At 28.9% G+C, this 14934-nt stretch overlaps 1 protein-coding gene across 2 annotated transcripts in view; it reads right to left on the minus strand.

Moving 5' to 3' along the window:
- Positions 1–396: 396 nt before the first annotated feature.
- The window catches only part of arl9 (ADP-ribosylation factor-like 9), a 266590-nt gene continuing 252052 nt past the window's right edge, over positions 397–14934 (minus strand). The window contains exons 2-4 of one of the 2 annotated variants that reach the window (XM_061891536.1): positions 1423–1600; positions 1175–1350; positions 397–1093 (exon numbers count right to left, since the gene is read on the minus strand). In XM_061891536.1, coding sequence (XP_061747520.1) covers positions 920–1093; positions 1175–1350; positions 1423–1600 — 528 coding nt within the window. In that variant the 3' untranslated portion in view covers positions 397–919. Of the gene's footprint in view, positions 1094–1174; positions 1351–1422; positions 1604–14934 lie in introns of both variants that reach the window. The other variant, XM_061891535.1, reaches the window with a different exon arrangement.

Raw genomic sequence — 14934 nt, forward strand, 5'->3', positions numbered from 1 at the left:
TATGTTAGTATGTTGAATGAAAGTATGTTAGTTTGTTGAATGAAAGTATGTTGAATGAATGTATGTTAGTATGTTGAATGAAAGTATGTTAGTTTGTTGAATGAAAGTATGTTGAATGAATGTATGTTAGTATGTTGAATGAAAGTATGTTAGTTTGTTGAATGAAAGTATGTCGAATGAATGTATGTTAGTATGTTGAATGAATGTATGTTAGTATGTTGAATGAAAGTATGTCGAATGAATGTATGTTAGTATGTTGAATGAAAGTATGTTAGTTTGTTGAATGAAAGTATGTTGAATGAATGTATTAAAGTATGTTGAATGATTGTATGTTAGTATGTTGAATGAATGTATGCCAAATTAAAGATTATAATGAAAAATAATTAGCCTACAAAATGATTTTGCTAACATTTTTATTCAACATTTCCAAAATATCAAAGTGTTAACATTTGCAGCAATAGTACACACTCCACACAAAGAAAAAGTATACATGAAGACAACTATTTAAATACGTCTAAGAAAACATGTGATACAACTAAAACAAAGCCGTTGTAAAAATATATCGCCCTTTATTTGTCGAGAAATATTGCAAAGTGGTGTAAAAATACATTCCAAAAGTTTGGTGTGCTTTCTTCCCTGCTGTTGCCTTTGACTTTGGCTCCTCCTAGCGGTTGGAATGAGTATTAGGGAACAATATGAAATCATGTAGTTTAAAGACTTTTAGGAAAGTAAAAAATATGTGCTTGTGTTGAAAGGTTTTGGTAGAAAAATAAAAACTTGTATTCATATGACATCATTCATGTTTATATGACATCTTTGATGTGTTTGTCAAAGTTGTGAAAAAGGTCCAATGAAGATTTGAATGGATAACAAACTCCAGTTGTGTTGAGAAAATAAAACTCGAAATGATTTGTGACTTTTATTTGCAGCCGGCCAACTGGATGATGAGCTCTCGAGCGTCCCGAACGCCGGAGCTAAGCTCCGCCTCCCCTTTCTTCACGCATGTGCCAATGAGGAACAGCTTGCGGTCTCCCACGCGGGAAAGCTCCAAGGCCTCGTGAAGGTCGGTGATGCCGCAAGCGTCCGGAAGGTCCTGGAAGGTAAGACAAACTTTACTGGGGCTTTTTTTCCCCAGTTAGTGACTTTCTTCAAGCTTCTTCACAGTCGTCCTCACCTGTTTGTTGGCCAGCACCATCAGCGGCAGGCCGGGGTCCGAGGTCAGGAGGTCATGTAGCAGCGTCTTGGCGACGGCGAAGAGGTGCGGGGCGGACGAGTCCACCACAAAAACCATCAGCAGAGCCTTGGACATGTACCTGTGCCAGTGAGGTCTTAGCTCCGCCTTCCCACCAACTGACAGAGAAAGGAAAAGTAGAATGAGTAAGTGGGATATGCTGACCACTCAGGAGTTCTAAGTGGACTTACTCTCCAGGAAGTCCACCTGCAGGTCTTCCCTGTTGATGCACACAGCGTTGAAGCCCTGTGTGGGCTCCAAGTCCACATCCAGGCTGCCGATGGCCAAGCAGTACAGCAGGCTGGACTTGCCGGCTCCATCGAGACCCAGGACCAGGACCTGGGTGCCCTCTGACTTAACTGGCCTGGGCTGCTGCACAAAGACACGGATGCAGTTTTTAATTGGGTACTTGGATATAGACTTAAGTTACAAATCCTTAGGATCTTTCATGTTGTCATTTGGTTCACTGGAATGCTTCAAATCCCATTACAGAAGAGAAAGCACCAGAGGAATCCCAGCACTTCCTACACGGCCCAGGAGGAGAACCCCAGGGATCAATCCTGAGTCCCCTGGTGTTCAGAGTTGAGTCAACTCGAAATATGGGACAAAAAGCCTTTCCCCTATTGTTAAAGTCTCTCTCTCTCTCTCTCTCTCTCTCTCCCTCATTTCTCTCATTTCTCTCTCTCTCTTTCTCTTTGTATGAAAGTTTGAATGAACGTATGTTAGTATGTTGAATGAATGTATGTTAGTATGTTGAAAGAAAGTATGTTGAATAAATGTATGTTAGTATGTTGAATGAAAGTATGTTAGTATGTTGAAAGAAAGTATGTTGAATGAATGTATGTTAGTATGTTGAATGAAAGTATGTTAGTTTGTTGAATGAAAGTATGTTGAATGAATGTATGTTAGTATGTTGAATGAATGTATGTTAGTATGTTGAATGAATGTATGTTAGTATGTTGAATGAAAGTATGTCGAATGAATGTATGTTAGTATGTTGAATGAAAGTATGTTGAATGAAAGTATGTTGAATGAATGTATGTTAAATGAAAGTAAGTTGAATGAATGTATGTTAGTATGCTGAATAAAAGTATGTTGATTGAATGTATGAAAGCATGTTGAATGTATGTTAGTATGTTGAATGAAAGTATGTTAGTTTGTTGAATGAAAGTATGTTGAATGTATGTTAGTATGTTGAATGAAAGTATGTTAGTTTGTTGAATGAAAGTATGTTGAATGTATGTTAGTATGTTCAATGAAAGTATGTCGAATGAATGTATGTTAGTATGTTGAATGAAAGTATGTCGAATGAATGTATGTTAGTATGTTGAATGAATGTATGTTAGTATGTTGGATGAAAGTATGTTGAATGAATGTATGTTAGTATGTTGAATGAAAGTATGTTGAATGAATGTATGTTAGTATGTTGAATGAATGTATGTTAGTATGTTGAATGAATGTATGTTAATATGTTGGATGAAAGTATGTTGAATGAATGTATGTTAGTATGTTGAATGAATGTATGTTAGTATGTTGGATGAAAGCATGTTGAATGAATGTATGTTAGTATGTTGAATGAATGTATGTTAGTATGTTGGATGAAAGTATGTTGAATGAATGTATGTTAGTATGTTGAATGAATGTATGTTAGTATGTTGAATGAATGTATGTTAGTATGTTGATTGAAAGTATGTTGAATGAATGTATGTTAGTATGTTGAATGAATGTATGTTAGTATGTTGAATGAATGTATGTTAGTATGTTGAATGAATGTATGTTAGTATGTTGAATGAATGTATGTTAGTATGTTGGATGAAAGTATGTTGAATGAATGTATGTTAGTATGTTGAATGAATGTATGTTAGTATCTTGAATGAATGTATGTTCTTATGTTGGATGAAAGTATGTTGAATGAATGTATGTTAGTATGTTGAATGAAAGTATGTTAGTTAGTTGAATGAAAGTATGTTGAATGAATGTATGTTAGTATGTTGAGTGAAAGTATGTTGAATGAATGTATGTTAGTATGTTGAGTGAAAGTATGTTGAATGAATGTATGTTAGTTAGTTGAATGAAAGTATGTTGAATGAATGTATGTTAGTATGTTGAATGAAAGTATGTCGAATGAATGTATGTTAGTATGTTGAATGAAAGTATGTTGAATGAATGTATGTTAGTATGTTGAATGAATGTATGTTAGTATGTTGAATGAAAGTATGTTAGTTTGTTGAATGAAAGTATGTTGAATGAATGTATGTTAGTATGTTGAATGAAAGTATGTCGAATGAATGTATGTTAGTATGTTGGATGAAAGTATGTTAGTATGTTGAATGAAAGTATGTTAGTTTGTTGAATGAAAGTATGTTGAATGAATGTATGTTAGTATGTTGAATGAAAGTATGTTAGTTTGTTGAATGAAAGTATGTTGAATGAATGTATGTTAGTATGTTGAATGAATGTATGTTAGTATGTTGAATGAAAGTATGTTAGTATGTTGAATGAAAGTATGTTAGTTTGTTGAATGAAAGTATGTTGAATGAATGTATGTTAGTATGTTGAATGAAAGTATGTTAGTTTGTTGAATGAAAGTATGTTGAATGAATGTATGTTAGTATGTTGAATGAATGTATGTTAGTATGTTGAATGAAAGTATGTTGAATGAATGTATGTTAGTAGTTGAATGAAAGTATGTTGAATGAATGTATGTTAGTAGTTGAATGAAAGTATGTCGAATGAATGTATGTTAGTATGTTGAATGAAAGTATGTTGAATGAAAGTATGTTGAATGAATGTATGTTAAATGAAAGTAAGTTGAATGAATGTATGTTAGTATGCTGAATAAAAGTATGTTGATTGAATGTATGAAAGCATGTTGAATGTATGTTAGTATGTTGAATGAAAGTATGTCGAATGAATGTATGTTAGTATGTTGAATGAAAGTATGTCGAATGAATGTATGTTAGTATGTTGAATGAATGTATGTTAGTATGTTGGATGAAAGTATGTTGAATGAATGTATGTTAGTATGTTGAATGAAAGTATGTTGAATGAATGTATGTTAGTATGTTGAATGAATGTATGTTAGTATGTTGAATGAATGTATGTTAGTATGTTGAATGAAAGTATGTTGAATGAATGTATGTTAGTATGTTGAATGAATGTATGTTAGTATGTTGAATGAATGTATGTTAGTATGTTGAATGAATGTATGTTAGTATGTTGGATGAAAGTATGTTGAATGAATGTATGTTAGTATGTTGAATGAATGTATGTTAGTATGTTGAATGAATGTATGTTAGTATGTTGGATGAAAGTATGTTGAATGAATGTATGTTAGTATGTTGAATGAATGTATGTTAGTATGTTGAATGAATGTATGTTAGTATGTTGAATGAATGTATGTTAGTATGTTGAATGAATGTATGTTAGTATGTTGGATGAAAGTATGTTGAATGAATGTATGTTAGTATGTTGAATGAATGTATGTTAGTATGTTGAATGAATGTATGTTAGTATGTTGAATGAAAGTATGTTAGTTAGTTGAATGAAAGTATGTTGAATGAATGTATGTTAGTATGTTGAATGAAAGTATGTCGAATGAATGTATGTTAGTATGTTGAATGAAAGTATGTTGAATGAATGTATGTTAGTATGTTGAATGAATGTATGTTAGTATGTTGAATGAATGTATGTTAGTATGTTGGATGAAAGTATGTTGAATGAATGTATGTTAGTATGTTGAATGAATGTATGTTAGTATGTTGAATGAATGTATGTTAGTATGTTGGATGAAAGTATGTTGAATGAATGTATGTTAGTATGTTGAATGAATGTATGTTAGTATGTTGAATGAATGTATGTTAGTATGTTGAATGAATGTATGTTAGTATGTTGAATGAATGTATGTTAGTATGTTGGATGAAAGTATGTTGAATGAATGTATGTTAGTATGTTGGATGAAAGTATGTTGAATGAATGTATGTTAGTATGTTGGATGAAAGTATGTTGAATGAATGTATGTTAGTATGTTGGATGAAAGTATGTTAGTTAGTTGAATGAAAGTATGTTGAATGAATGTATGTTAGAATGTTGAGTGAAAGTATGTTGAATGAATGTATGTTAGTATGTTGAATGAAAGTATGTCGAATGAATGTATGTTAGTATGTTGAATGAAAGTATGTTGAATGAATGTATGTTAGTATGTTGAATAAAAGTATGTTGAATGAATGTATGTTAGTATGTTGAATGAATGTATGTTAGTATGTTGAATGAAAGTATGTTAGTTTGTTTTATGAAAGTATGTTGAATGAATGTATGTTAGTATGTTGATTGAAAGTATGTCGAATGAATGTATGTTAGTATGTTGGATGAAAGTATGTTGAATGAATGTATGTTAGTATGTTGAATGAATGTATGTTAGTATGTTGAATGAAAGTATGTTGAATGAATGTATGTTAGTATGTTGGATGAAAGTATGTTGAATGAATGTATGTTAGTATGTTGAATGAATGTATGTTAGTATGTTGAATGAATGTATGTTAATATGTTGGATGAAAGTATGTTGAATGAATGTATGTTAGTATGTTGAATGAATGTATGTTAGTATGTTGGATGAAAGCATGTTGAATGAATGTATGTTAGTATGTTGAATGAATGTATGTTAGTATGTTGGATGAAAGTATGTTGAATGAATGTATGTTAGTATGTTGAATGAATGTATGTTAGTATGTTGAATGAATGTATGTTAGTATGTTGAATGAATGTATGTTAGTATGTTGAATGAATGTATGTTAGTATGTTGAATGAATGTATGTTAGTATGTTGAATGAAAGTATGTTGAATGAATGTATGTTAGTATGTTGAATGAATGTATGTTAGTATGTTGAATGAATGTATGTTAGTATGTTGAATGAATGTATGTTAGTATGTTGAATGAATGTATGTTAGTATGTTGGATGAAAGTATGTTGAATGAATGTATGTTAGTATGTTGAATGAATGTATGTTAGTATGTTGAATGAATGTATGTTAGTATGTTGGATGAAAGTATGTTGAATGAATGTATGTTAGTATGTTGAATGAAAGTATGTTAGTTAGTTGAATGAAAGTATGTTGAATGAATGTATGTTAGTATGTTGAATGAAAGTATGTCGAATGAATGTATGTTAGTATGTTGAATGAAAGTATGTTGAATGAATGTATGTTAGTATGTTGAATGAATGTATGTTGAATGAAAGTATGTTAGTTTGTTGAATGAAAGTATGTTGAATGAATGTATGTTAGTATGTTGAATGAAAGTATGTCGAATGAATGTATGTTAGTATGTTGGATGAAAGTATGTTGAATGAATGTATGTTAGTATGTTCAATGAATGTATGTTAGTATGTTGAATGAAAGTATGTTAGTATGTTGAATGAAAGTATGTTAGTTTGTTGAATGAAAGTATGTTAGTTTGTTGAATGAAAGTATGTTGAATGAATGTATGTTAGTATGTTGAATGAATGTATGTTAGTATGTTAAATGAAAATATGTTAGTGTGTTGAATACAAGTATGTTGAATGAATGTATGTTGAATGAATGTATGTTAGTATGTTGAGTGAAAGTATGTTGAATGAATGTATGTTAGTATGTTGAATGAAAGTATGTCGAATGAATGTATGTTAGTATGTTGAATGAAAGTATGTTGAATGAATGTATGTTAGTATGTTGAATAAAAGTATGTTGAATGAATGTATGTTAGTATGTTGAATGAATGTATGTTAGTATGTTGAATGAAAGTATGTTAGTTTGTTGAATGAAAGTATGTTGAATGAATGTATGTTAGTATGTTGAATGAAAGTATGTTGAATGAATGTATGTTAGTATGTTGAATGAATGTATGTTAGTATGTTGAATGAAAGTATGTCGAATGAATGTATGTTAGTATGTTGGATGAAAGTATGTTGAATGAATGTATGTTAGTATGTTGAATGAAAGTATGTTGAATGAAAGTATGTCGAATGAATGTATGTTAGTACGTTGAATGAAAGTATGTTGAATGAATGTATGTTAGTATGTTGGATGAAAGTATGTTGAATGAATGTATGTTAGTATGTTGAATGAAAGTATGTTTAATGAAAGTATGTCGAATGAATGTATGTTAGTACGTTGAATGAAAGTATGTTGAATGAATGTATGTTAGTATGTTGAATGAAAGTATGTTGAATGAATGTATGTTAGTATGTTGAATGAAAGTATGTTAGTATGTTGAATGAAAGTATGTTGAATGAATGTATGTTAGTATGTTGGATGAAAGTATGTTGAATGAATGTATGTTAGTATGTTGAATGAATGTATGTTAGTATGTTGAATGAATGTATGTTAGTATGTTGAATGAATGTATGTTAGTATGTTGAATGAATGTATGTTAGTATGTTGAATGAATGTATGTTAGTATGTTGGATGAAAGTATGTTGAATGAATGTATGTTAGTATGTTGAATGAATGTATGTTAGTATGTTGAATGAATGTATGTTAGTATGTTGGATGAAAGTATGTTGAATGAATGTATGTTAGTATGTTGAATGAAAGTATGTTAGTTAGTTGAATGAAAGTATGTTGAATGAATGTATGTTAGTATGTTGAGTGAAAGTATGTTGAATGAATGTATGTTAGTATGTTGAATGAAAGTATGTTGAATGAATGTATGTTAGTATGTTGAATGAATGTATGTTAGTATGTTGAATGAAAGTATGTTGAATGAATGTATGTTAGTATGTTGGATGAAAGTATGTTGAATGAATGTATGTTAGTATGTTGAATGAATGTATGTTAGTATGTTGAATGAATGTATGTTAGTATGTTGAATGAAAGTATGTTAGTATGTTGGATGAAAGTATGTTGAATGAATGTATGTTAGTATGTTGAATGAAAGTATGTTGAATGAATGTATGTTAGTATGTTGAATGAAAGTATGTTGAATGAATGTATGTTAGTATGTTGAATGAAAGTATGTTGAATGAAAGTATGTCGAATGAATGTATGTTAGTACGTTGAATGAAAGTATGTTGAATGAATGTATGTTAGTATGTTGAATGAAAGTATGTTGAATGAATGTATGTTAGTATGTTGAATGAAAGTATGTTGAATGAATGTATGTTAGTATGTTGAATGAAAGTATGTTAGTATGTTGAATGAAAGTATGTTGAATGAATGTATGTTAGTATGTTGGATGAAAGTATGTTGAATGAATGTATGTTAGTATGTTGAATGAATGTATGTTAGTATGTTGAATGAATGTATGTTAGTATGTTGAATGAAAGTATGTTAGTATGTTGGATGATGAAAGTATGTTGAATGAATGTATGTTAGTATGCTGAATGAAAGTATGTTGAATGAATGTATGTTAGTATGTTGAATGAAAGTATGTTGAATGAATGTATGTTAGTACGTTGAATGAAAGTATGTTGAATGAATGTATGTTAGTATGTTGAATGAAAGTATGTCGAATGAATGTATGTTAGTATGTTGAATGAATGTATGTTAGTATGTTGAATGAAAGTATGTTGAATGAATGTATGTTAGTATGTTGAATGAAAGTATGTTGAATGAATGTATGTTAGTATGTTGAATGAAAGTATGTTAGTATGTTGAATGAAAGTATGTTGAATGAATGTATGTTGGTATGTTGAATGAAAGTATGTTGAATGAATGTATGTTAGTATGCTGAATGAAAGTATGTTGAATGAATGTATGTTAGTATGTTGAATGAAAGTATGTTGAATGAATGTATGTTAGTATGTTGAATGAAAGTATGTTGAATGAAAGTATGTTGAATGAATGTATGTTAGTATGTTGAATGAAAGTATGTTGAATGAATGTATGTTAGTATGTTGAATGAAAGTATGTTAGTATGTTGAATGAAAGTATGTTGAATGAATGTATGTTAGTATGTTGAATGAAAGTATGTTGAATGAATGTATGTTAGTATGTTGAATGAAAGTATGTTGAATGAATGTATGTTAGTATGTTGAATGAAAGTATGTTGAATGAAAGTATGTCGAATGAATGTATGTTAGTATGTTGAATGAATGTATGTTAGTATGTTGAATGAAAGTATGTTGAATGAATGTATGTTAGTATGTTGAATGAAAGTATGTTGAATGAATGTATGTTAGTATGTTGAATGAAAGTATGTTAGTATGTTGAATGAAAGTATGTTGAATGAATGTATGTTGGTATGTTGAATGAAAGTATGTTGAATGAAAGTATGTTAGTATGTTGAATGAAAGTATGTTAGTATGTTGAATGAAAGTATGTTGAATGAATGTATGTTACTATGTTGAATGAATGTATGTTAGTATGTTGAATGAAAGTATGTTGAATGAATGTATGTTAGTATGTTGAATGAAAGTATGTTGAATGAATGTATGTTAGTATGTTGGATGAAAGTATGTTGAATGAATGTATGTTAGTATGTTGAATGAAAGTATGTTGAATGAATGTATGTTAGTATGTTGAATGAAAGTATGTTGAATGAATGTATGTTAGTATGTTGAATGAAAGTATGTTGAATGAAAGTATGTCGAATGAATGTATGTTAGTACGTTGAATGAAAGTATGTTGAATGAATGTATGTTAGTATGTTGAATGAAAGTATGTCGAATGAATGTATGTTAGTATGTTGAATGAAAATATGTCGAATGAATGTATGTTAGTATGTTGAATGAAAGTATGTTGAATGAATGTATGTTAGTATGTTGAATGAAAGTATGTTAGTTTGTTGAATGAAAGTATGTTGAATGAATGTATGTTAGTATGTTGAATGAAAGTATGTTAGTTTGTTGAATGAAAGTATGTTGAATGTATGTTAGTATGTTGAATGAATGTATGTTAGTTTGTTGAATGAAAGTATGTTGAATGAAAGTATGTTGAATGAATGTATGTTAGTATGTTGAATGAAAGTATGTTGAATGAATGTATGTTAGTATGTTGAATGAAAGTATGTTAGTTTGTTGAATGAAAGTATGTTGAATGAATGTATGTTAGTTTGTTGAATGAAAGTATGTTAGTTTGTTGAATGAAAGTATGTTGAATGAATGTATGTTAGTATGTTGAATGAATGTATGTTAGTATGTTGAATGAAAGTATGTTGAATGAATGTATGTTAGTATGTTGAATGAATGTATGTTAGTATGTTGAATGAATGTATGTTAGTATGTTGAATGAAAGTATGTTGAATGAATGTATGTTAGTATGTTGAATGAATGTATGTTAGTATGTTGAATGAAAGTATGTTAGTATGTTGAATGAAAGTATGTTAGTTTGTTGAATGAAAGTATGTTGAATGAATGTATGTTAGTATGTTGAATGAATGTATGTTAGTATGTTGAATGAAAGTATGTTAGTTTGTTGAATGAATGTGTGTTAGTATGTTGAATGAAAGTATGTTAGTATGTTGAATGAGAGTATGTTAGTTTGTTGAATGAAAGTATGTCGAATGAATGTATGTTAGTTTGTTGAATGAAAGTATGTTGAATGAATGTATGTTAGTATGTTGAATGAATGTATGTTAGTATGTTGAATGAAAGTATGTTGAATGAATGTATGTTAGTATGTTGAATGAAAGTATGTTAGTATGTTGAATGAAAGTATGTTGAATGAATGTATGTTAGTATGTTGAATGAAAGTATGTTAGTTTGTTGAATGAAAGTATGTTGAATGAATGTATGTTAGTATGTTGAATGAAAGTATGTTAGTTTGTTGAATGAAAGTATGTTGAATGAATGTATGTTAGTATGTTGAATGAAAGTATGTTAGTTTGTTGAATGAAAGTATGTCGAATGAATGTATGTTAGTATGTTGAATGAATGTATGTTAGTATGTTGAATGAAAGTATGTTGAATGAATGTATGTTAGTATGTTGAATGAAAGTATGTTAGTTTGTTGAATGAAAGTATGTTGAATGAATGTATTAAAGTATGTTGAATGATTGTATGTTAGTATGTTGAATGAATGTATGTTAGTTTGTTGAATGAAAGTATGTTGAATGAATGTATGTTAGTATGTTGAATGAATGTATGTTAGTATGTTGAATGAAAGTATGTTAGTATGTTGAATGAAAGTATGTTAGTATGTTGAATGAGAGTATGTTAGTTTGTTGAATGAAAGTATGTCGAATGAATGTATGTTAGTTTGTTGAATGAAAGTATGTTGAATGAATGTATGTTAGTTTGTTGAATGAAAGTATGTTGAATGAATGTATGTTAGTAGTTGAATGAAAGTATGTCGAATGAATGTATGTTAGTATGTTGAATGAATGTATGTTAGTATGTTGAGTGAAAGTATGTTGAATGAATGTATGTTAGTTAGTTGAATGAAAGTATGTTGAATGAATGTATGTTAGTATGTTGAATGAAAGTATGTCGAATGAATGTATGTTAGTATGTTGAATGAAAGTATGTTGAATGAATGTATGTTAGTATGTTGAATGAATGTATGTTAGTATGTTGAATGAAAGTATGTTAGTTTGTTGAATGAAAGTATGTTGAATGAATGTATGTTAGTATGTTGAATGAAAGTATGTCGAATGAATGTATGTTAGTATGTTGGATGAAAGTATGTTAGTATGTTGAATGAAAGTATGTTAGTTTGTTGAATGAAAGTATGTTGAATGAATGTATGTTAGTATGTTGAATGAAAGTATGTTAGTTTGTTGAATGAAAGTATGTTGAATGAATGTATGTTAGTATGTTGAATGAATGTATGTTAGTATGTTGAATGAAAGTATGTTAGTATGTTGAATGAAAGTATGTTAGTTTGTTGAATGAAAGTATGTTGAATGAATGTATGTTAGTATGTTGAATGAAAGTATGTTAGTTTGTTGAATGAAAGTATGTTGAATGAATGTATGTTAGTATGTTGAATGAATGTATGTTAGTAGTTGAATGAAAGTATGTCGAATGAATGTATGTTAGTATGTTGAATGAAAGTATGTTGAATGAAAGTATGTTGAATGAATGTATGTTAAATGAAAGTAAGTTGAATGAATGTATGTTAGTATGCTGAATAAAAGTATGTTGATTGAATGTATGAAAGCATGTTGAATGTATGTTAGTATGTTGAATGAAAGTATGTCGAATGAATGTATGTTAGTATGTTGAATGAAAGTATGTCGAATGAATGTATGTTAGTATGTTGAATGAATGTATGTTAGTATGTTGGATGAAAGTATGTTGAATGAATGTATGTTAGTATGTTGAATGAAAGTATGTTGAATGAATGTATGTTAGTATGTTGAATGAATGTATGTTAGTATGTTGAATGAATGTATGTTAGTATGTTGAATGAAAGTATGTTGAATGAATGTATGTTAGTATGTTGAATGAATGTATGTTAGTATTTTGAATGAATGTATGTTAGTATGTTGAATGAATGTATGTTAGTATGTTGGATGAAAGTATGTTGAATGAATGTATGTTAGTATGTTGAATGAATGTATGTTAGTATGTTGAATGAATGTATGTTAGTATGTTGGATGAAAGTATGTTGAATGAATGTATGTTAGTATGTTGAATGAATGTATGTTAGTATGTTGAATGAATGTATGTTAGTATGTTGAATGAATGTATGTTAGTATGTTGAATGAATGTATGTTAGTATGTTGGATGAAAGTATGTTGAATGAATGTATGTTAGTATGTTGAATGAATGTATGTTAGTATGTTGAATGAATGTATGTTAGTATGTTGAATGAAAGTATGTTAGTTAGTTGAATGAAAGTATGTTGAATGAATGTATGTTAGTATGTTGAATGAAAGTATGTCGAATGAATGTATGTTAGTATGTTGAATGAAAGTATGTTGAATGAATGTATGTTAGTATGTTGAATGAATGTATGTTAGTATGTTGAATGAATGTATGTTAGTATGTTGGATGAAAGTATGTTGAATGAATGTATGTTAGTATGTTGAATGAATGTATGTTAGTATGTTGAATGAATGTATGTTAGTATGTTGGATGAAAGTATGTTGAATGAATGTATGTTAGTATGTTGAATGAATGTATGTTAGTATGTTGAATGAATGTATGTTAGTATGTTGAATGAATGTATGTTAGTATGTTGAATGAATGTATGTTAGTATGTTGGATGAAAGTATGTTGAATGAATGTATGTTAGTATGTTGGATGAAAGTATGTTGAATGAATGTATGTTAGTATGTTGGATGAAAGTATGTTGAATGAATGTATGTTAGTATGTTGGATGAAAGTATGTTAGTTAGTTGAATGAAAGTATGTTGAATGAATGTATGTTAGAATGTTGAGTGAAAGTATGTTGAATGAATGTATGTTAGTATGTTGAATGAAAGTATGTCGAATGAATGTATGTTAGTATGTTGAATGAAAGTATGTTGAATGAATGTATGTTAGTATGTTGAATAAAAGTATGTTGAATGAATGTATGTTAGTATGTTGAATGAATGTATGTTAGTATGTTGAATGAAAGTATGTTAGTTTGTTTTATGAAAGTATGTTGAATGAATGTATGTTAGTATGTTGATTGAAAGTATGTCGAATGAATGTATGTTAGTATGTTGGATGAAAGTATGTTGAATGAATGTATGTTAGTATGTTGAATGAATGTATGTTAGTATGTTGAATGAAAGTATGTTGAATGAATGTATGTTAGTATGTTGGATGAAAGTATGTTGAATGAATGTATGTTAGTATGTTGAATGAATGTATGTTAGTATGTTGAATGAATGTATGTTAATATGTTGGATGAAAGTATGTTGAATGAATGTATGTTAGTATGTTGAATGAATGTATGTTAGTATGTTGGATGAAAGCATGTTGAATGAATGTATGTTAGTATGTTGAATGAATGTATGTTAGTATGTTGGATGAAAGTATGTTGAATGAATGTATGTTAGTATGTTGAATGAATGTATGTTAGTATGTTGAATGAATGTATGTTAGTATGTTGAATGAATGTATGTTAGTATGTTGAATGAATGTATGTTAGTATGTTGAATGAATGTATGTTAGTATGTTGAATGAAAGTATGTTGAATGAATGTATGTTAGTATGTTGAATGAATGTATGTTAGTATGTTGAATGAATGTATGTTAGTATGTTGAATGAATGTATGTTAGTATGTTGAATGAATGTATGTTAGTATGTTGGATGAAAGTATGTTGAATGAATGTATGTTAGTATGTTGAATGAATGTATGTTAGTATGTTGAATGAATGTATGTTAGTATGTTGGATGAAAGTATGTTGAATGAATGTATGTTAGTATGTTGAATGAAAGTATGTTAGTTAGTTGAATGAAAGTATGTTGAATGAATGTATGTTAGTATGTTGAATGAAAGTATGTCGAATGAATGTATGTTAGTATGTTGAATGAAAGTATGTTGAATGAATGTATGTTAGTATGTTGAATGAATGTATGTTGAATGAATGTATGTTAGTATGTTGAATGAAAGTATGTCGAATGAATGTATGTTAGTATGTTGAATGAAAGTATGTTGAATGAATGTATGTTAGTATGTTGAATGAATGTATGTTGAATGAATGTATGTTAGTTTGTTGAATGAAAGTATGTTGAATGAATGTATGTTAGTATGTTGAATGAATGTATGTTAGTATGTTCAATGAATGTATGTTAGTATGTTGAATGAAAGTATGTTAGTATGTTGAATGAAAGTATGTTAGTTTGTTGA

The sequence above is a fragment of the Nerophis ophidion genome, linkage group LG29 (genome assembly GCF_033978795.1).
Source record: "Nerophis ophidion isolate RoL-2023_Sa linkage group LG29, RoL_Noph_v1.0, whole genome shotgun sequence".
NCBI lineage: Eukaryota > Metazoa > Chordata > Actinopteri > Syngnathiformes > Syngnathidae > Nerophis > Nerophis ophidion.